The 23,508-nt window shown below is 36.8% G+C and overlaps 1 protein-coding gene across 6 annotated transcripts in view; it reads right to left on the bottom strand.

Moving 5' to 3' along the window:
* Nucleotides 1-23,508, bottom strand: part of LOC112980274 (cotranscriptional regulator ARB2A homolog) — a 275,231-nt gene that overhangs the window by 111,534 nt on the left and 140,189 nt on the right. For 5 of the 6 annotated variants that reach the window (XM_064499856.1, XM_064499851.1, XM_064499855.1 and 2 more), the window contains one exon: nucleotides 7,228-7,347. The exons of the other annotated variant lie outside the window; for it this stretch is intronic. In XM_064499856.1, coding sequence (XP_064355926.1) covers nucleotides 7,228-7,347 — 120 coding nt within the window. The remainder of the gene's footprint in view (nucleotides 1-7,227; nucleotides 7,348-23,508) is intronic. 6 annotated transcript variants of the gene reach the window in all.

Below are 23,508 nucleotides of genomic sequence, written 5' to 3'. Positions count from 1 at the left end.
CTGTTTTTTGTTCAAATTTGGTGTTTCTAGAGACTGAGGCAGGAAATTTGGCTGTGGAATGAGTCTGGAGTCAGAGAGGCACTGTCTACTGAAAAATTAATCTAAAGCAGGTCCAACTGTTTGCTGCTGAAAATACCCACCTGCATATGCTCACTTTCATAGGGACATAGATTAAGGTCATATTAAGGCCCTACTATCCCAGTCAATAATTCACATAATTCTTTTCATAAATAGGTCAAGTTAGGTAGGATTTTTGCCCCAGTCTTCTTGTTACCAAACAGGACTTCCTGATCTAATGGTGAGAAACCTAATTCCAACCTAAATTTATTCATGACCGGTTTTAATCCATTTGTCCCTGTGCCAACATTGTTCTTGGCTTAAATGGCTCTCCCTCCCTGTTGTTTACTTTCCTGTTGTATTTATGGAGTGCTATCAATCCCTCTAAGATTCCCTTTGCTAGGCTAAACAAGCCAAGCTTTTTTAAAGTATGCTTCAGTAGCACAATGCAAGGCCATACAGAATAGATATTGAACCCATTTTTTCAGAAGCCACTGAAATTAATATAACAGCATTAGCAGATTACACAGTCTTTATTAAGACTGATAAGCTTGTGGAATGTGTGCAATGCTTCTATGACTATACTGATTCTGGTGTTCAAGCTAGGTAAGATATCTCTATGTGGCACTCTATCACGTCACGTGAACATCCCCTTCATCTTCTCTAGTAAAACAGGCTACTCTATCCCTCTAAGCTTTCTGACACTTCTTACCTGTATATGTTCCTGTGTGAATTAATCTTTCTGAATCCAGCTAATCAGAAATGTCTCATATTATCTCAGATTAATCTTGCTGGTATGCTGGCTAGCATTACTATTCCCTTTCCTCTGATAGAAACAGCTGACTAATCACAAGATCACATTTGCCTCTTTTATTGCTGCATCAGGTCATTCACTTGTCGCTATCAGTGATCAACTCCCATTTTCAAGTTTGTCTGTTATTTCCCATTGGTGAGATCACACTTTATACACAAATTCAGGGGGCTAGCCAGGAAATGCATAAGTATCTTGAAGCTTGTACTATTTCCTTTGATTTGTATTACTACAGAAATGCTACTCCTGCATACTGATGGTGACTTTACCACTCCATGTCCTGAGACAGTTTCATTAGCACATACACACCTTTTGTGCCAATGTCAGTAACAGAAATACTAAACAAGATTTGACCCAAGACCAATCCTCAGCGACTCTTCTAGCGACCCTAGTCTAGTCCAACTCTTTTTTTACAGAGTCCACTGCTGTTTCTTCATTACATTTCCTTCTTGTTTGTCCTATCTTTTTCACATGAACTTGCATTTTGCCATGAAGCACAACAAAGCATAGCTGAAATAACAATGGAATTAAGATCACTTTTTTATTTTTAAACTTGCTTATCTGAGTGATGATAAAGATTGATCTGATCTGATTACCCCAAGTAAATAAGCCCTGACTCCAAGAGTTACTGATGCAAGCTGCCAATGTAGAAAGAGGTGAGACCTAAAACAGGTAGTTAGGTGAAATGATCTGTCCAAAGACTGGACATAAAGCCCATGTCCTCATACACATACAGTACAGTATCCGATACTGCTCTTCCTAATTTTAACTGACATACAACATTTAAAGAATATCCTCGTTTTTTAGCTGAATGGTGGCAAACCCTTGAAGTGCAGCCATACGGCGTTTTGTTTCTTTAGAATATCGATCTCCTGTGGAAGTTACCTACGGAGTTCTTATTTTTAAATTAGATCTCAGAACCTCCACATTTGCAATCTGAAGCGCTGTCCTGATAACGAATGCCAATATCAGCTCATACCTCTGCAAACGCAGGAAGCTGGCAGCTAACCTGACACACTACAAGCTCTGCAGGGCATCAGTGTAGTAGCAGCATGTGTACTTGGTCACTGAGACATCGTGCTTCTCAGCTCTCGACTTTCAACTCTCTCCCAGGCTTCCTGGAACTGCTACAGGCCCTATGTTAACTTCTGCCATACTTCGAAAAATCTATTTCAAATGAATAGGTTAGGCAGGGGGATTCAGAGTTGCATACATACAGTATCCTCTATATGCTCATCACTTCTAGAGCCAATTTTTTAATTTCTTACTATAAAACCAAATATAACAAACCATTCACTCTGAAATTTCAGAAACTTAAATTAATGAAAAGCTAATGACAGGTTCACAACACAACCATCAAGGCTCTAAAACTGCGTTTTGTCCAAGCCAGGATACTGATACAGCCACAGAGACTCCCAAGAAGCTCAGCCGCTGTCTGTTTATCATTGTTATTATGAAGGCACCTGTAAGCTCTTGCCAGGGTCAGGTCCTCGCTCTGCTCAGCACAATACGACAAAACAAAGTGGCAGTGTATTACAGAGCATATCTCAAAATGATGGATCTAAAATGATTTCAAATGGACAAAATTGGCTGATTTTGATAGAACTAGGTTGGTAGAGCGGGTACAGTAATTTGAACAGTGTGTTTTAAGGACACTCATTTTAACAAAGCTGATTATATATATACACACACACATACTTTTTTCCTATACCTTTGTGCAAATTTTCAATATACACACCCAACATTTTAGCCAAGAAAGATTATAATGAATAGTTTTTCATCCACTCAAAGACAATGAACCTACTTTCCTTCTCCTGATTTAATTATATTACATCCCCCGTATGCTTTATATTTTTAAAGTCATTGCTGTAAGCAGGAGACACCACTATCAATTTTAAGAAATTTGTCATGATTCTCATATTTGGTGTTTTTTCTTAAAGCATCAAAGTGTCACTGAAAAACAAAAAGGTATCTTTCTGGTTCATTAGGGGGTGAGGAAGCCCTTGAAAATGGAAAGCCTGGGGTCTCAGAAATACCAGAGGCAGATAGGAAAAATATTTCAAAAAATCTTTTTTTTACTCTCATGATTCCGAACACCTAATTTAAAATTTTGAAAGTTAAGATTTAATAACTCTTCTCGTGATTTCATAATGAGTAGTTGTCATCTGTTTTTTTTATAAAGATGGACATGAACAGTTTTAAACATCACCCAGCAACCTAAGACCAACCTTCCTTTCCCTGTCTAAAGGCAGGCAGACCCTGATACTGTAATCAGATCTGCAATGGATGGCGCATGGGACTCAAGGAGGCATTTGGGCCCAATATATTCTTTTCTCTTCCATGAGGGTATTTTATGCAAGCACTCACAAGGGAAAACATTCTTTTTAAAGCAAAATAATTGTAAACCCACAAAAATTGGCAGAAAAACTCAAAGGAGGCGTTGTACCAGAAACTTATTTTCTGTAAACTAAATATAAAATTGACTCCATCAACTTGAAATTCTCACTTTCTGTTAAATTTCATAAAATTATTATAAGCTAGGAGTTGGGAACGTTCCACAATTAACCATCAACTACAGCAAGATGCTTCTGAAAATAAATCCCCAACTACACTCTGTAAGGGATAACAGAAGTAAGAAGCTGAGATGTGTTCATGAATCATGTTTTGAGTTTTTCAAAATCAGTAATTAGCAGAACACAGTGACCCAACAACTATTTTTAGTGCTGTGTGTTTAAAAAGTAATTTACTTTTAGACATTATTAGCTGTGCATTTAATTTCAAACTACAATTACACAAAGTTTTAATTACTAAATGTTAAGATACATTTTAGCATAAGGTTTATGATTAGCATTTGTAATTCAAGCTATAAACAATATAACTAATTACATTTATTGGTGGAACTTTACTTCCCACACATGTTCAATCACTTTCAATTATTCCCCTAGTAATCTATGACCCAGTAAGGTACAGAAATTGTGTGCCTACATTGCAGTAATGGGATAACAGCTTCTGTGCATTCAAGCATGATGTTACAGACTCACCCTGTTTTTCTTAGTATCTCACAACCACAGGCATGCAAAAATGCCATCAGACACAAAAGCTGCAAACACCGATAAAAATGTTAGATGCTGTGGCATATGCGGTTGAAAATGGTAGCCAACTTTAAGTGGCTTGTTTAATAAGGGTCTTCCAAATCACAGCCTGATTCTTTTGGTTTCCGGACTGAGCCCAAATTCCAAACTAAGTGGAGGTTCGGCCACCAACAGTCTGTTAGGACCAACTAAAAATGCTCCTCCAACTTCATGAGGTGTGGTTATAACTATTATCTTACCACTTTTGAGTTTTCTACCGAAACATATGCCCACATCCTGGTATAGGATTTTGGAAACCTGAAGAGCAGAGGAAAGAGAAGAGGCAGAGCAGAGCTGCTTTTTCTGTGCCATTTCCTTAAAAAAGTGCAAGCAAAGGAGCACTTGGACATATTCTGCCTTTGTAAGGCTAAAAGCTTCCCATTATTACTCCAAGGACGACAGCTCTGCAATGCTCTTTGCCTGAGATCCTACTAACCACCAAGAACCAGCCCTTGTTTAATATCAGGTTTCTCTGGCTAACGCTGAAGTGTCACTTATTTGGAAGGTGTTTTGCACCATGAAGAAGTGATGAACTAGAGAACTCCAGTGATTACGTGGTTGCAAACAATCGGGACAGATCTAGCAGCACTGAACACACAAAAACAATTTAAAAGATATTCACTGAAAACTCAAATGTTTTCTGACTTTTCTATTTTTTTTTCTTATTTTCCTGCAGGCACAATCAAATGCAAAGGACCCAGGCAGAACCCTTCACTCCAAATTAAAGCCGTATGCTTCACACTACTCTCCTGTAAGAGGAAAGGATTCAGAATGAACAGCTGTGCAAGGGGTCTCCGCAACTACTGTAACGTATATTTTTATGAATCAGTTGACCCAAAATTCTTGTGTAGCAAGTGTAGAGGTGGTACAGTTGCTATATCAACCTCAAGATCTCCCCCACATAAAACATGAGACAAAGTGATTGAATATGTACTTGTTGTAAGACAATAATTGCCCATCAGCTGCTATATTTATTTTTTCAAGCTCTTTGCAATTGCTAACTGCCATATGGATACAGAGCTGAAGAGAAAGGAGATTATAACAAAATAAAATCTTTGAAATTAATATTGGGCTAAAATAGTTCAAGATGCATTTCAATTATATCTTACCTCTGCTTCAGTGTAAACCTTATTTTATTAACTGTTTTTAGTGGAACTCAGATACCAAACTACCTCTACCAAAACCAGGTGTTAATAATATCCTTTGATTTTTTTAAAAACAATCAGGATACATTAAATATATTTCTCAGGTCTAGTTTTGCTTGACAGATATGTGATGTGCCAATGGTTATATGTTATATTCTTCCTCTCATGCATGCATCTCCTGCAGAGATAGCAGACTACAGAAGCTGACCCTTACTGAGACCATCTTGTCTCTCTGACAAAGCTCCTTTTTAACTTCTTACTTACTAGTTACTTCCTGTGATGGATAAAAACTTTAGCTCAGCTTGTGATAATTTCACAGGCCCTGAGCACCCTGACCCTAGAAGCCCCAAGGTCAGAAGTCAAGTCTTGTTCTGAAACATCTGTGTGCTTCATATTAAAGTAGAACAAAAGTGAAGAAATATCCACCAGTGTGACAAGAGAAACAGGCAAAATGGGAATGACACATTGGTCATCTGTTACCCATGCCAGCTCAAGCCATTGACTGAAATGTGATGGAAAACCTCTATGCACTAACTCTCCAAACCTCTTTCAAATAAGCACTTTGTTTAGGAAAAAGTGAGAAAGGTCTCAAGTCATTTTGCACTTCCTGCCTTCTTATGTTAAGCGTATATATTTGCAGGTGTCCTGTGACCCAAACAACACGGCTTTACAAAACCTACAAAAATTTCGCTAACCTTTCAGTTTCAAAAGATAAGGCAGTCCCAAATGACCATGGCTGAAACATACAGCGGTTGAAAATCATAGCTTGTGAAAGAGAAAAAACAGAACAGATATTTCCCATACTCTACTGCATCCAAAGAACAACAGTCACACGTAATGCAACCAGTTTATGAAGCTATTTGCTGCCTGAAGTTGTGCTTATACAAAGTTATTTATTTTTACAAATTTGGTGTCTTAATAGTTTACTGTGGAGACTATTTATTGACCAGATAATAAAATATCTGAGGAAAATGATCAGCTAAACCATTTTCAAGTTTCAAAATCTGTACACATGGTACATATTTTAAAAACAATCTTCAGGAAGCACAGGGAAATTCAGAATGGCCTTAATATCTACAAAATAAAAACACTTAAAAAATCTTAAAATCTTAACACAATGCTGCGCAGCTCTGGGTTTTTCTTGTCTAAGCAGCACAGGAAGAGAAACAAAATGCTCATTCATGTTTTTTCTTAACTACAGCATTGATCTTCCTCTTCAGCAGTAACCACTTTTACAGTTTGTTAGTCTAAACTGGTATTTTATAGACAAAAGTTGTAAATACATGTCTGCTGATTCCTGTGTCTATAAAATCTATGTCATTAGTTCCTAAATTTATGTTTCTACAAGAAATGGAGCTTTTTAAAGTTTCTTCAGTAAAGCACGTCCTGATTACACCAGCATTTTACAATTAAATGAGAAGACTATAGTTGTATTTGTCTATACAAGCTGCATAAATTGAACAGGCAAATTCTTCCCTGAACAAATTTGCCTTCTGGAGCATAGGCAGAAAGGCTGACTAACATTATCTTCAGCAGTCACAGACTCACGGGTAGCATAGTTTCACAGCTGACCAGAGCTCTCCTCAACTTACATCACAGTAGGTTTTATTCAGAGCCTACTAAATTGAAGAAAGTCTTTCTAGCAGCTTCTGCAGGCCTCTGTTGAAAAACTGCTTTTCCCCAAATATCCCTTCATGCTAAATTCCAATATACGTATAAGAATTTGCATTTATTAATGATGACTTAGCATTAAAATTGTTCTTACTTTTCTCAGTCTTAACCTCTAGTCTCTTTAAGCACAGAGCAGCGGAAACTCAGTGAGTACTACTTTAGGTGAGTGGTCTAAAATAAGAAGCTCCAATGAGCTTTGTTTCTCCACATTTTTTTCAGGTTAGTGTATGCTTAGAACCTTATCATCTAATTCAGTAAAAGAAAAATACAGTGTAAAGAAATCCTCACACAACTATATGTGACCACTGGTCAAAGTTGTTCCTAAACTGCTGCTTGAAGAAGGTGATCACAAAGAATTTCAAAAATCTGTGAAAGACTTTAGGAAATAAGGCAATGGAGAAGTCACACTTACCAACTCTACGAATGCAAGTCCACCATAACTGTGAGCAACAAAAAACACATTCTCTGCTGCTGACTGGGAAATAAAATGGTCCCACACATAAACTGCATGTTCTTCAGGAGATCCATTATCCTGCAGAAAAATTTACATTTGTGACATGTTTTCTTTTAAAAACTGGCAATTGTATCCAAAGGCAACATGTTCCTGTATGTTAACATGTTGTTAAAACAAACCTCAAATGAATTTACTCTAGTGTCAAAAAATGAATAGATTCATTTGTCTAAATAAAGGAAACCTAAGATTGTAATTTAAAGGCGCAAAACGATCGCTTTCTTCTTGCTTATTTTAAAAAATACAACAAAAATTATGCATCTGCAAAATTTTGTCTAAATACCATGTTGCCAATTCAGCCTAACAGAGGCATTCAAAAAAAATTATAAGCCACTACGCCGATTTTCATATTTTCAGCAATTCTTTGTCAAATATTTGCTGATCGTTTGTTTAAAGTAGTTAGATCTTAGTATGATAAAGAGATAAAAGTAAACAGGAACTATATCAATACAATTCCAATCTTTGGATTTTTTTGCATATTTTTCCAGTGCCTGTATACATCAATGGAATATTGTCCAACACAAATATGCCAAAGATTAAAATTATGGCAGTTATAATTACTTTTTAAAGTACTAATTGTTAGCTTGTGACTATAGATTATAAGATATAGTGTAGACAAAATACCTCTTGATTGCTTACATAGTAGCCATTACTTTGGAGTCTCAGAGTTTGGGGAGTGCTATTTCTCTGCCATTAATTTCCTTTGAGACTATGAGAAAGCCCTGCTCCCCTCTGTGTTTTACTCATTTCTCTGATTGTCTATGCCCTCACTACAAATCTGTGAAGTCTCAGATGACAAGGATAAGATGCTCCTTAGCTCCTACGGCCCAACGTGACACCGGGATGCCACACCTGTGTAATACCACACTGCGGCTCTTTCTAGCTCCAGAGCTTTTATGCCAGGAAGAGTTTATCAGTGAATGAAGCCTGGTTTCCTAGAATTTGCATCCCTTTCCCCTTTGCTCTGCCCCACTAACTTCATGTCCCTCGATGACAGCGACCCAGACAACAGAAGCCTCATTTCCTTGGTGAAAAGTGAGTACATACCAGCAAAAGCAACTGACAATCAAAAGATGATAATTACATTGTAAAAATTATTGTAACTTTATCAAGGACACTGAAGCAATTCTGTATCTTAGTCCTATTCTGAAACATAACTTGGGGGATTTAAGACACATCTACTGGGTGTCTGAAATCAATGGAAAGATAGACACATATAACTTGGTGGATTTAGGCTTTTACTTCTGTTTTCATGCCCAGTTTCCTATATAAGAGAGATATGCCTACAAATCTTTGTGGATCTGTACCTAAAGCTTTTAAAACAATTACATGCTTTTGAGATTCTTTCCTCTACTGTAGCAGCAATTAAAACATATTTAGCAAATTTGCTACAAGCAGAGAAGATATTCTTAATGCTGGACAGATTCTGCTCTTGATTACAATGTATCATAATCTTAACTTACTATATCAACTATTGTAAATCACCTTAGCACGAGGGAGGGCTCATTTTCTGTCTTTTGACTGTGTTCTGAAATTTGACTGTAGAGATAGAAGACTCCTCCCTCTTCTGAGGAAAGAGGGAAGTTTTTCAAAAGAAATTTCATATGGAAAATAAGATTAGCAGACTAAGATAAACCTAAAGGACAACTTGAACTTCTTAAGGAAAGTGATGTATTTTAATTAGGATACCTGTGGAAAAGACACATTAAAACACAAGGAGATTTTCTAATGACTAGTTTAACTAAAAGATTTATCTGAGTCAAATATGCAGACAATACTTGTTCTTAATTAATAACGGTTGCAATTAATTCTTGTAAGAACAATTTTTATAAAGGTGCCTAACCCTGGTTTAAAGTTCTGACAAAAAGGAAAGGTTGCTTCTGGTTAATGTTTTGTCTCCAGGTATTTTGTATTCATTATTTCATATGCTGCTGAGAAAAGCCCCCAATCTTAGGATTTCCACAAGACTAAGACAGCAGCAAGAAGCTTCTAAAAAATTCAGAAATTCAGTTCAAGAAGAGCTTCTACCAACTAAAGCATGACCAGTGGTCTAGTAAACCAAATCGTTAACTGCACAGCTCCACAGTCCAGTTCAAAGACTCAATTTGATTCCATAAAAGCAGAAAGAAATGAACTAAAACAAGTTACATATAGACTATAACTACCATTTCTTTTATTATTGGTGAAAAAGCATAATATAAAATGGCAGGATAAACTGTATTGTCATATATACTCTGCTAAACGCTGAACAAGGTAAAAGATGTACATATGTGTGAGAAGAAGGTTGGAGGAGTAATGTATGTTTAAAAGAAAAACTCCTTCTTCATAGCATCCACGTAATTTTTCCTTGTAACAAGCTTCTGTTTTAAACAACTTTGGTGGAGAATAAACCAATGCTGTGTCCATACAGGAAACAGCTGGCTATGTACGCGGGCACAGCAGGCTGCAGAATAATGCAGGTCTCTCCAGGATTTGGAAATACGCCGGGTCCATAAGGACCCAGGGATTAGCCGCATCTGTCCAGCCCTGCTTAAATTATGATGCTGAATACTGCAGTTTTAATATGAAAGGTGACAGTTTCAGGCAGCACTTGCTCTCCTTCTTTTCATTGCAGCTAAACACAATGCACTTGTATGCCACCTTGTTAAATTCTTTGATAAAGTGGAGGCCTCTTGGTCATGCTTTACATAACTATCGCTTTGACTGCAGAAAAAGGAAGGGAGAAGTCACGTTATATACCTCAGAAGGCAGCTGAGGCTTAATGCATTCTCATTTGAGAAATAGATTGAGATAGAAAGGTGCGAGGAAAGCTGAACTAAAATTTCCAAGTGCTTGAAATTGGTCATCTGAAACTGGTAATTCTATGCCTAAATAAGTAGTTTGATTTTCAGAGGTGCTGAAGTCAACAGCTGTGGGTCCTCATCACTCTGAAAATCTGATAATTTATTCAGAGCTCTAAATACACTTTAGGTAGCTATCCTGAGGCATCCATCTTGGAAAATTTTGTCTCCAAAGTATGATTATGAAAAATATGTGATTTTTTAAAAATTTATTTTCTTCTTCTAAGACATTCAATTGATCTGTAGTTGCTTCATGTAGATTTTACATTTTGTCTCTACTGACTTATCTGCAGCAGATTTTTTTTAATCTTTCAATTTAAAATAAGGTCTTTAGTGCATTTTATGTTGAGTTTGGCCTATTTCTTATAAATTATGCTGAGACTCATTGAATAAAGATTCTGCAGACTCATGCAAGTTTGAATAATTGTATGAAGCCTGCTTGCAAAGAAGGGAGGATATTTTGTTTTTTGAATATTTCTCATCTTGGTCTTATTGTTTGAAATTAGAAGAAACTTACTCAGATGAAAGAAGGTATTTCTGCAAAACTCTCTGTTATGTATCATTACAAATTAAAGTTTAAAAAAATTAAGATCCCTGTTAAGTGAAAAGGCCTCTCTGTGATGTTTAACCAACACGAAGAAGCCTGAAAACAGGTTAAGTGCTTGGCAGCTACGGAGCAGGCAGACTCCTGCACCTGCGAGCGCTCTGCCTTGCTCAGGTGGGGAATGGAGTAAATTCCCTGAGTACAAATGATTTAATCTCTGCATGTGTTCCCATTATGAAAAACCTTACATGGTTCCATTATATCAGTATAATATGGTTCCATAATATCAGTAAGATTTACCATTCAAGTCACTGATAAATGAAAAGACATCCATGTCTTTTTCTTAATAACTATTGAATTTTAGTACTTTTTGCAGATGAAAATAGAATGAATACACCTTGTTCGCTGTCAGTGACTACCAACACTATGGAGACTATCAGATATTGAACAGCTGTCATACTTGCATGCAGCAAAGTCCACTGCAGATTACCTGAGAGATAAATGTGGTTAAAATCATTTAATGGAAGTAATTCAGAGGTATTTTAGGTTGCTTATGTTATATTTATTCCTTTCCCTGCATGCTAGAGGAGGCGCACATTTCAGGAACTAGCTATAAAAGGGGCATCCATAAAATTAATATGGAATATAAGTAGCCACACATTAGGTTCTGGTTCAGTTAATGACAGGTGCACAACAGTACTTGCAAAGATGCTCCGGCCATGTGGAACTATTTCTTTTTAATGAGAAATGATCATCTAGTGTTTGTAAATAGAATGAAAATTTATTTTGTGTGGTAGAAATGAGCATTTGCAAATACTGCTTTGAGAATGCATTTCCTTTTCTAGGGATAAATGGCTTTCTGTTTTTTTGCAATATCTTTTAAACACTATTAACTAATACGAAAAAGTGCTCACTTTGTAAACCAAATAGCTATTGCTCAAAAATGATCATAAATGGTTAATATGGAACTTTTCATCTTAATATCAAAAGCCTAATCAAATAGTTTGATACTACAGTCCATGGAAATAATATGACAATGATTAATAAAATCATGTTTCTCATATATATGAAGCCATTTAATATCCCAGTGCCAGAACCTCTGCTACAGCTGTGAGCTGCCTAAAGCAACAGATTGAGGTAAGAGTCGGGAAAGAGGCCGCTGCTCTCTGATCTGCTCAGCCTTGACTCAAGTTCTGGCACAGGCTGGAAAAGTCTTGGGCTGCCCTAACCTACACCAGCTGGGCTCAGTTTCAAAGGGACCTTCAACCAAGAATAACTGGCATGCAGTAAGGCTCTTTCCTTTCCTCCTCTGCCCCTCATAAATGTCACACGCTTCGATGGCACAAGCTGTCTGTGCTGGTTTCAGGCTAGTAGAGGACTTCTTGGGGTCAGGGGCACATGCAGCTGGCAAGGTTCTAGGTCTCTTACACAGCATTGCAGTGGTGCAAAGGGACCACAAGCAAGGGAGAAAGTCCTGCCCTCTAATCTCTCTCAAAAATTTCTACTACACCTCAGAGTCCTTGTCTTCAGAAATTTTTCTCTTTGTTACCTTTCTATCCATTTTTGGCCTGGTATTTTCCTCATTCCTGTCAAGCCTACAAAGCTCACTAGCCAACTACTATATTGTCTCAGAGTCTACAACACATTAATTAACACACACTGTTATAAAATGACACACCTAATCTTTCCTGCTTCAGAGGAAGTTTTGACTGTGAGAAAATTCACCTGCAGTTTAAAAATTCTGGCTGTAATGATATCTAAGTCCATGAAAAAACAAATGATTCTGGGTAAATTCTCAGGTGAAAAAAAAAACACCAGAGTAAGAAACCACAGATTTTGGTTTGTCATTTTTTCCAATATTGCTAGTGTACAAATTGAAAGGTATATAACATCTTAATGACTCAAGCCATTAGGAATACACAGATAAGCAGTGTGCATACAGTGAATACACTGTTATGTTCTGTTGCATTCAAAAAACAGGTTGAATTTACTAATGTAATATCACAGTCATTAATTGTCAAATACCAAGCTGAAGTGATGCAGCAACCAAAGCCTTATCAACTATGCCAGATTCTAACAACTGCACATTGCAAGGTCTGCAGTTATGATGGATTACCTGAGTTGATAACACATGGAATTATCTAAACAACATTTGCATATTTGTGTAATTATTTCCTAAGGTTAATTAGCTCCTGCAAAGCAGCTTGCCCTTTGAGACTGCTTACTGTGACAGGTTCGCATATTTCCTGTTTCAATGCCAAATTTTACATTTTTCTTTTTTTTAAACTAACCTGTTGCTGGAAAGTTACAGATGGGGCAGGAGCTCAAGGCTTTCAGCTATTATTGACTTCACTGGGTCAGAGAAGCTCAAACCCCATCCTAAACTTCTAATCAGTCTCAGCACTCACATCAGAGAAAATCAAATTAGTTTTAGGCTTAGGTGACAGCTCTTTCCTTTTTACATCGAGATTTTTTTTTAATCAAGAAACTTGAGTCACATTTTTTGCAGTAAAAACTGAAATACATACATATAGAGAAATATGCCATACAACTGAATAGCTTTTTAACAATTTACCTGAAGGTGGTTTCTATAATTACCTTTTATCACAGCAAAACAAACTCTCTTTCTCACTCTATGAGCTGTAAACAAGTAAGGTACATGTGTTAAATACAGGAGAACAGAACTGCACGCTAGCTCAGTGGCAGTTATAAGGAAGGTGCAGATCTCCTGTTTCCAGTTGTTTGTTGTAAATGTCAGAGAACGATCCTTCCCTACAGGCAGGACCATTTCATTTGTGTACAGTTCCTCCCATTGCTTCAGTAAGATTTGGGACAGATAAACCTTTGCAAAGAACAATTCTTAAGAACATTAAATAAAAAATAATATGTAACAAATATAATATAAAAATGTAATCTAGAAAAGTAGCACTTTTTCATTAAACAATCCAGGATGAAATAGAGTTTTCAGTGGAGACTGGTTAACACTGATATCTTCTGTACAAAAAATTACTCTGCACCTTTAAAAGAAAATCAGATGTTTAAAAGTCTGAAATGAATAGCTAAGGGATACAGTCTGTTCCCTACTGGTATACAATCCTTGATTATCACAGTCTGACTCACAGCAGCATCACATTTTGCAGCACCCTTATGTAATGAATGCCATAAAAACTTAGGGGCTTTCCCTGGAAACATTCTTCGACTAGGAAGCAAGGTTTGAAAAACGAGTTTATATCTATACATGTATATTCAAACCACAATGCAAGGGTGGAAATGTTGAAGACAAATGAAAGGGGAAGATTTGAATCCATGTTACTGCTGAGGTAGGATTTTTGATGTTCTGGCCTAATTAAGTGCCCAATAAGTCAGGGTGAACTCTGCCATTCACTTTAGTACCAGCAGAGTTAAAAACAACTTTTCAGTCCTTTCAAAAACCCAATAACCCACAGTTAAGCATTTCAAGTTTGCCATCACTAAGAATCCCTGCTTTTTCCTGTCTTCATATTCCTGCTCACAGTTCTTGTGTTCCTCTTCATATCCTCACATCACTGCATTCCCTTTTTCTCTGTGCTTGCATCTATACTTTACTCCTCTTTAAGCTTTAACCTTTCTGTCCTTTCACGACTGTCAAATTCAAGAAGGTGAAATCAAGTCTCCTTTGCTCCTTCTATAGCACCATCTCCTGCTTTGGTGTAGCCCTTTTTCTAACCATTTTCCTCTTTTTTTCTGTCCTGAATAGCAAGTCCTCTTACAAGTACTAAACTATGCTTATCAACTGCTGCATTTTCCTCACTCCTTTTACAAATGTTTGTCTTATATAAGACAACAACTCCTTGTTATTTTCATTTTATTTGAAGTTATGCCACCCACTGATGGCTAATGAACAAGAATTGACCCCCACCAACTAAATGCCCTCTCTGTTTATTAAATAAGATTCTCCCCCAATACACTGTGTCATGAAATGGGCAATAGAAACCAATTGCATACAGTCCACCCGCAGTCATCGACCAAGTCAGGATCTGCTCACCAGAGGGAGGAGATGACAGCAGCCACCTCACAGCCTCACCACAAAGAGGTGTCTAGAGAGACCCTCTAGAGAAGGCTTTCTCTAAAGAGAAAGTGGTGAGGCCATGTAGCCAAGAAAGATCCTCATCCGTGGAAGCACTTCAGTTTTCTGACATAAAGAATTAAAACACCTCCAAAGCCTCATGCAGCACAAGGTCTAAGGGCCTGCAAATGAAAGACAGCTCTGACAGACGCTGAAAACTGGCTAACGTGATTTTTTTCAAAGATGCAAGCTATGGTCTTATAACCAAAGAGGGGGAAAGTAAGGCAAGGATAGAACCTGAGAATAGGTAAAAGGGGCAAGGAGGACCCCATATTACTATTTTTCTGCAGCATGAGGATCTGAAGACAAAACTTTAAAGTGTCTAGCTCAGGCCACTTAACAAAATTTAAACTCTAACAGAGAACTTCTGGTGTATTTCGGAAGTATCCTATCTTCCTGAAATTCTTTTTAAGGAACTGGTTACCTTTTTAACCAAAATTATTCTTTGAATTATTTTCTGAAATACCTTTTTAACCAAACAGTTGAGAAAATCCTTGTTACAGATATTTCAGAACTGCCTCCCTCCTTGGCCCTACAGGTGATCTGAAAGAAAAAGAAATTGTACTTACAGTTGGTATATAATTTCAGCTTTACTTACAGAATAGCTATCACTAGTCTGTATGCTACATATATGCAGATATACATATGTGAATATGGATTAGCACTTGTAGAACTCTTCAAGAAATGGATTTTCAGGAAGGACAGCAATTGGACCATCTCTGTAATGGGGCTAGCCCAGGTATATGAGGCAAGACGAAAGAAGGCTGGAGAAGAAAGACGACAAAGGTAACAAAGTCCAGGTAGTCTCAGTGGCAAAGCAGACAGGACTGGAGGAGAAAACACAGGTGCAAAAGTGAAGGTGGAAACAAGTTTGTAACAAATCTTAAATCTGACAGCACACATCTAAAATTCAGTATAGTATGTGCTGCTGGTAGCACTCAGAAAAAAGAATAAAAAAGACTGAACACTGGGTCAAGGCAGTAATGTTGGTTGCTGCATCCTGAATTGAGTGGAATGGAGACTATGTGAGAGAAAAGAGAGAGCCAGAAAGGGGAACATAAAAAATGTAAACCACCAACAGTTTGGCCTTGAAAGTTTGAATGGATGACAAATTTCATTCCTCCCTTCTTCTATGGGCCCTCTACAGATTTTATTTGCATATTTTGCTACATTAAAACAACAAAACCTAGCAGGATTTGATCAGCTATGTATGTGGCAGACTGGGTTCATGGTCACCAAAGTTTGGGGTGGCTCTGTGCAAACAAAGAACACTGAATTTGCAAAAGTTCAACACTAAAATAATGTAAATTGAATGTTTATGAATGATGTTATTTGTTATTCAACAACTGTGTTCATATGCATTCAGACACAGTCACATTGTATTTTCCCTTACCTGACCTTAGCAGGGATTAAACCAAGAGCCTTTGGGTGTGAAAATGTAAGCCTCTTCCATTTATCTCATAGGAATAACTGGGAAAATAAAATGACTACATCATCTTTTTTAAGGGCAACCTCTAAGAAGGGAGAAAGATATATACTCTAGCAGTAACAGCTGCTTTTGAGACAGATGTAGATACCAGGTATCACAATAGCTAAGTCCGGCAGAGTGCAATATAGCAAATACAAATAGCACAGCCTAGCTTTTTACTTGGCACACACCTTCTGAAAACAGTATGGCAAAGTGACTTAAGGTTGGGTGTTTCACATCACAGACCTCAGTCTTATTTCTGGTTCTATTTGAGGTGGTCCTGTGTAATTTCTTGAATGTTTTACTTGTGAAGTGGGCCAGTGATGGAAGTGTTCCCAACATTGCTTATGAAACCCTAATAAAAAAAGCTGTTATGTGTACACAGTCAGAAGTAGAAAGGAAGACTACAAATCTCAGGTACTGCAGTTAAATATACATTCTATTAAGTTATAGACTGGTCCCACCTCCAAAACGCCTGACAATTTATCCGCAAGGCAGACAATTTTGACAGACCTGCTAAACAAGTAAGTATTGCATGAAACGTGTAATACCTGGCATATCTAATAGCCAAATAAAAATGTAAAACAAAAATGTATTTAGCAGACTGAGAAAGTATTTAAAATGTCACCATCCACAGAATGCTGATGAAGAGATGGCTTGGGAGGAAACAGCGATATCCACACTTTGCTATGAAGTGAATTGTGATCTCAGTTTAAAATGGCAAGTTTTAGCTAATTCAAGACTGAAGAACGTCTATAGCCCAGTCTTCCTGACTCCCGAAGGAAAGGTGTCAGATAAACAGAAAAGCTATTGTTTAAGACATAAAGGGAAAGCAAGATTATTTTAACAATGAATAACTACATATTTATATGGAGAGATACAACAAAAATCTTCTTTCAAAACAAAATGATAAATAGCAGTACAGTGGAAAATAGATGTGTCCTTAGGTTTCCAGGAGTTGGAGAGTTCACTGGATGAATCACAGATTATACTCCAAAACCGTCTGCCTTTTATTTCCTACCAAAATGCCAAGATTCACTCTACCGTAAATATAACACCCCCAAAGGTTTCAGCGAGTAGCAATGTTTTACTTCAAATAAAGAAGTCTGCGTGTGTGTTCCATCCTAATGTGTCTATGAGCCCACATGTTACGCCCTGTGCTTCTACAGTTCATACATAATATTGTCAATCAGTAACAAACTGACTGAGCAGAAACTGGATTTGAGTTCCTATCTTTGCCAACATCAGCAGTTAACTTCTTTTTTTCACATTTCGTATTTGGCCCCTCCCTTAGAACCTTAGGGCCCATGTTCTCCCCAATTCCCACCACAATTACAATCCACCACTACTTCAAATTGTGCCCCACTTTTCCCACTTCAGACGTAAGCTGGGCTTTCCCTGGTGATGGTGGTCAGGAAATAAAATTCAGAGATATGCTATATATATGTGAGAATGAAGGGAACTTGGATCCTAATCTCCCTTTGGGCAGTACGAGGGAGTTACTTTTCCCCTTTATATCCAGCTTTATTACACACAAGAAACAGAATGAAGCAACTGATTTTGAGCCAGAAAAGAGAGTTTTCCTCAGCTAAGAGCTCAACTAATATAGTTCCTAATCAATAACCTAGAGTTACTTCTGAATTAAAAAAGAAAAAAACAAAAAACAAATGAACAAAAACCTCTCTCCTCTCTTTTCTAAGGACTTTCCCAAAGCGCTTGTATCACCTCTGCTTGGCAAGGAACAAACGGAGCCTGGAATTCAAGCCTTCTTCTCCACCCTCGAGGCCAAAGGAGCTGCCTCCAGCCCTAATTCATATTATCTCAACAGGCCAACAACGACTTGAAATCATGGAGGGAAACTGTCGGTGCCTACAGCTCTTATTCACAGAGGTGCCAGTGGTCTCAGCTGCATTAATGCCTCACTGACCTAACAATACACTTCAGTTTTGGCAAGTGCAGATCTTCGTTAGGAGGCCCTTTGATCGTTGCCACGTCAGGACCTCTCAGATGCTGCAAGCAGATGAGCATGTTTAGAAAGTTCTCATCACAGGTGAAATTTCTTAGCTTTGCACTTAAAGAAAATATAAAACACTGCAAGTTTAGCTCAAGTTCTGTGTAAAAATAAACAAACAGCCTTTTATAAAGAGCTCCTTGATGCTCTGCTGCTGACTGGGAGTAAAGAATCTTAATGCCTCTTGCAGAGAAACGGTAACATTCTGCTTGTGACATGGGAATACAAGATATGCCACAAAGGAGCAGATCTGCAATCCATCTCCTTCCTGTATCTCTATCAGCGGCCAAACTTAATGCTTCGAAACTGCTTACAATAAACTCTGCAATCTGTGCAATGTGCAATGTGATACAGCAGCCGTTGTAATAACTGAAGGGCAAGCAAGAGATCCCTTCCAAATCCTGCAGGTGATCAGCTTACACCCTGAAGCATGAGTGCTGGTATTTCTTATAACTCCCTCATCTAGCTAATGAAGCAGCAAATGGTATTCGTGCTGTTAAATCTGCAGTGACTCCATGCAACAAAGACTATCTTACTCCTTCTATATTGTGAATATTTTCTGTTGTAAGATTTTTCTGTTCACATTTTTTGAATCACCTATCTCTCTAGTTTTTTATTCTGAAATTCAGGGAATGAAAAATTTTCCCCACATACTTTATAAACTTGAAGGGGCTTGCTGTTTATAAAGTAATAACTAGATCTCAGGCTAAAATAATTAAATCTTACATGTTATTATAGCAACATCTTCCTGGTTAAAGTATCTGCTTGTCAGCCATATTAAGACAACTTTGTCAGCCTGTTATCCCAGTTTGGATTTTCCTGTTATTACTTCTGCTAGAGTCTGCAGCTGCATGTACTGTCATCACCACCCAACTGTCTTCTAGTAAAGTGCAGGAAAGGAGACAGAAAAGAATTAAAAAACAGTGATAATCTGTTTCTCAGTTGCTCTGAATTGTCATCTCCAGCAAAAGTTTGTTTGTTTTTTTTAAGAATCTGTTTGGGACTTCAGTTAGGGTCTCCACAAATCCGTAAGTGACCTCTTCTATTTTTTTAAAATGATCCGTTGTTCCTTATCAAGCTGGAGCATAGACAGTTAAAAAAGCCTTTCTTCACAACAGATCTTGTCCCTAAGTATGTGCAGTATCTTGTTTTGTTTATATTGTTTCCAAATTGACAGATGTGGTAAAAGTTGCCTAAGCTAATTATTTTAACATTAAGACAAAAATGTACACACAAATATGACTTTTTTTTTTTTTTTTTTTTTTTTTTTTAGTTTGGGGACAAGAACATTGCTGACTCACAGAGAGGAAAAAGGTGCAGGAGGAGAGAATAGGAGGAAGGAGGGAAATGAATCAAAGGAAGTTTTACTTAAAAAAAATACAACCAATTTCCCTTTTAGCAGTCTGACAGGCTTTTGCATTTTTGCCTTTTGGTATTTTTTCCCTTTTTCATATAACCTGCACGGTTCCAGGTGAAGGAACTGAGAATATGAAGCAGCATCTTTCTTGCTGGCAAACAGCTTGAAAATTCTGTAAGAAGAAACGTGGCAGACTCGAGGTATAACAGCAATTCCTCAGAACAGCTCTATCAGCCCATTCGTAACATGGCTTTTGATAAATACCTACACAGCTAACATGAGAATCCCTGTGCCATGACTTGCTATGAACGTTATCTACCAACCAGTGTGCGTGGACTTACATGTTCTATGTAATTTAAAGTACTGCAGCAATTAGGCAAATAAGACTCCTAGAGGTAAAAATTCCAAAAAACTAAGGCAGCTGCATTTCAATACAATATTATTTGCAGGTATTCTTGCATTTTTTATGCATCTATCCAAAGTCTCTTTATTTCCTTTTTCTCTTTCCAAACTACTTAATCCCAGAGGTTGAGATTCTGCCCACAATATGTTTCTTCTGTCTAACATAATGAACATGACCAACGATGGCCTTTTATGTGATTGAGCTATTTGAACAAAAGAACATTTCTAAAACAGACCACCAGGTTCTATACTCACAGCTGTCTTCCTTACCAGTCAAGTTTCTGGCAATTAGTAGATTAATTGTGGGGATAAGTAAATAAAAATGAAAACAATAGTTTTGCAAGAAGAATTATCTTCATATCTTCATAGAACAAAAAGGGAGCTCATGCTAGTTGTTTTAATGATAATATAGCTTTTTCTGAATATCAGAAAGAATTTCTTTTGAAATGAATGTATCTGAAACATTCAAAAACTCATAATGGAAGTCATGCAAAAGTGTTATTTTTCTATTTCCTAAAGTACTTGAAAAGTATTTTACTTTCTAGTTCTTTCAATCTGTTTGTATGTTGTAATGAGAAACAGACATTTTTTAACCATGCTATTGCAAGAAAAATAGCATTTTGGCCAAGAAAAATGCAGATTTCCCCACCACAGGAAACAATGAATCTAACAAACTTCAGCACATTTAAGTAAAACAACAACTTTGTATTTTCATTTACAGTTTTGGTTTGAGAACAAAGCCAGGCTGTAAAGTCTCTGTTACAGAGTTTATAACTGTAACTAAACTAAACAGAATGGCTTCGTTCTGTATTTTTCTTTTTGATATTTTTGTCTCTATTTATTATAAACACTCAGATGTGGTTATTTAAATGAAAGAAAGATTTAAATGCCCAAAGGTAAGCGCTCCAGTGCTTTAAGTACACTGATATACTATTTATTTAATGTACAGTCATAAAGATATTCTAAAGTGCCTTAATATACTGTATTAGCCTGCTGTAATTAATCGTATTTGAAGTAACTGCCATTGGTTTATAAAATAATTATCCAAGTTAATGACAGACACAATCCCAAATCTCAGATCCATGTTTTCCATCGTTTTTTGTTTCAATAATGAAACCCAGAGCTCTGAGTTGTGAGAAGTTGAATGTTGGGTTATTCATGCCTCAATTCTACTTCTGAATTTTACTTTTAGGCCCACCTCTATTATTTTTGATTCCTAACATTGTATGTTAGGAAATGATCTTTAAACCTAGTGAACCTCAAAACAACCATAAGACTTATTTTACCTACAGCCTGAACTCTGTGACTCCCTCACGCTGACCAGTTTATTAAAGTACACTCTTTTTTGCTGAGATTAGTGAGGGTGTTGGCATTATAGCAACAGTGTATCATAGAAAACTAAGATCATTAGACACTACCAATTTTTCTTATAATGTAGTGTCACTTTTTAACAACTCAAAACATCCAACTACATAACAGACAGCTTGGCTGTATTTTAAATTAGCACAAATGCTAAAGCCAGGAAATGTAATTCTCAGGATATCAGAACAAAAGGTTCAGAGAGAAAGAATTCTTATATAGTATAAGATTATCAGGACTAGACTGTCACACTGTGACCTTGCTGGCGTCTAGCTAATCTGACAATATTTGGCAGAGCATTGTTTCAAATCAATAACTAATTAACAAAGTACAAAAGAAGTTGTACTGTTTTTTGAGGCTCCTTGTTAAAAATGGCTTTTGGTTGCACATGGGCAGAAAGGTCGCTTTTATGACATCTTCACGAGTCTTTCAACATCTTGCCACTGTCAGATTAAATTACTTTTAGCAATTAATTGTCATAAGTTAAAACAGAAGCACATTTGTTACAGCAGGTTGTCATAATGACATGGTGAGGAGTTGTTTTGATATGAATTTCTTCCACTGACCCTCTATCATATCTTAATTTTTTTGGTTGACCTAGCTGGAAAATTGGGAGCAATCTTCTAACTCAGGCAGCACAGGCCAGACATTGGGGGTCTTATTGAGATTACATACTGAACAATAATTTAAAAGAAATTCAAGAGATAACTGATGATCTTGAAAATACCATATATTTTTTAAAGATTATGAAATCTACAAAGTTTATATTGGAAGGTAGGATAAGAAAAATAAACCCTCAAAAAACCACAAAATATAGCTGGCGTTGTTGTTAAAAATTGTCTGCGATGCCATTTTAATCCTTTAGTAACCAAACGTATTTATTTGACATGCATCTTAGTATAAGGATTAAGTAGATTCGGCATCTGAAACCTGCATTCATTCAAAACACACACTTAGTTTTGGAGATATTTGCTTAGTTATTGTGCTTAAATAAAAAATAATTTTACCTTTTAAGTTCTTTTTGTTAAACTTCCCTGTATTATGATATATACATACTGCCCCTATTATAGATAAGTCTTCCAGTATTTAAAAATATGCTTAGTGTTTATACTAGTTGGCTATAATACAGCAGGATGAAATTCAATAGACAAAAATCCTAATCAAAGCCCTGTATTTATTTAATAAATGTTAAAACTCATTTCCTCTTTTTGACCATTCCATTCCATTACCATTACCTGAGCCTCTCAAAAAAAAGCCAGTTCACTTCAGTCAATGTTAGTGTGAACCCAATAAAGCTTATCCTAAAAACATGCAAGTATTACAGACGGAGCACCTTCTTCTGCTCAACATCACAGGTCATTCTTCTGTGAGGTTTTTTACGCCTTAGTATTTTGGGAGAAAAAAAATAACTTTCAGTGATTAGCAAAAGCAAGATGTAGATTGTATCCATAGTTTCAGTCTTTAATTTACCACATATTTAAATCTTATGTGTGGTTAGTAACCTTATATCATTATAATTTTGAATATTCAGGCCTTAATAACTGTACAAAAACAAGGCAGTTTCTACCACAGCAATTATCAGATAAGTCAGTCGGGCCACCAGGAACTAAGAAATAGCGTAAGGTTCCTGTGAAAAAAACCCAAAGGCTTTCCTTAATTCTAATAAAAAATTCAAATCTGTTTTTTATTGTGTTTGCAGGTAATGTGTAAACACTATGTAAAGCCTACAGCTTGCTCAATATTAAATCTTGAAAAGTGTTCATCCCATTAATACTTCTCATGACATAATTTAGAAAGTAACACCCCTGTGCTTTAAAGAGACTGTAAAGCCAGAGTGAAGCCAGCAATGTACTAATTAAGGTACATAACAGAAATGTTAATCAAGACCTTAAGGAAAAGGCTGCAAGGAAATAACATAATCTCCACATTGCCATGTAATGCCCCTATGCCCAGTCATAGGGAACGAAGTGCAGATAAATAGGAAAAGAGAAGGCAGATTCATTCTGCCCTGTACTACAGGAGAAGGAGGTTGCACAGAATAGCAGATCTGGCTTCAGGAGCCACCTTTAATGCCGCAAGGAGCAGATTATCACCCC

The sequence above is a fragment of the Dromaius novaehollandiae genome, chromosome W, assembly GCF_036370855.1.
Source record: "Dromaius novaehollandiae isolate bDroNov1 chromosome W, bDroNov1.hap1, whole genome shotgun sequence".
Lineage (NCBI taxonomy): Eukaryota > Metazoa > Chordata > Aves > Casuariiformes > Dromaiidae > Dromaius > Dromaius novaehollandiae.
Note: the sequence above shows the minus strand (reverse complement) of the source record. Positions and strands in the feature narration are given on the sequence as shown.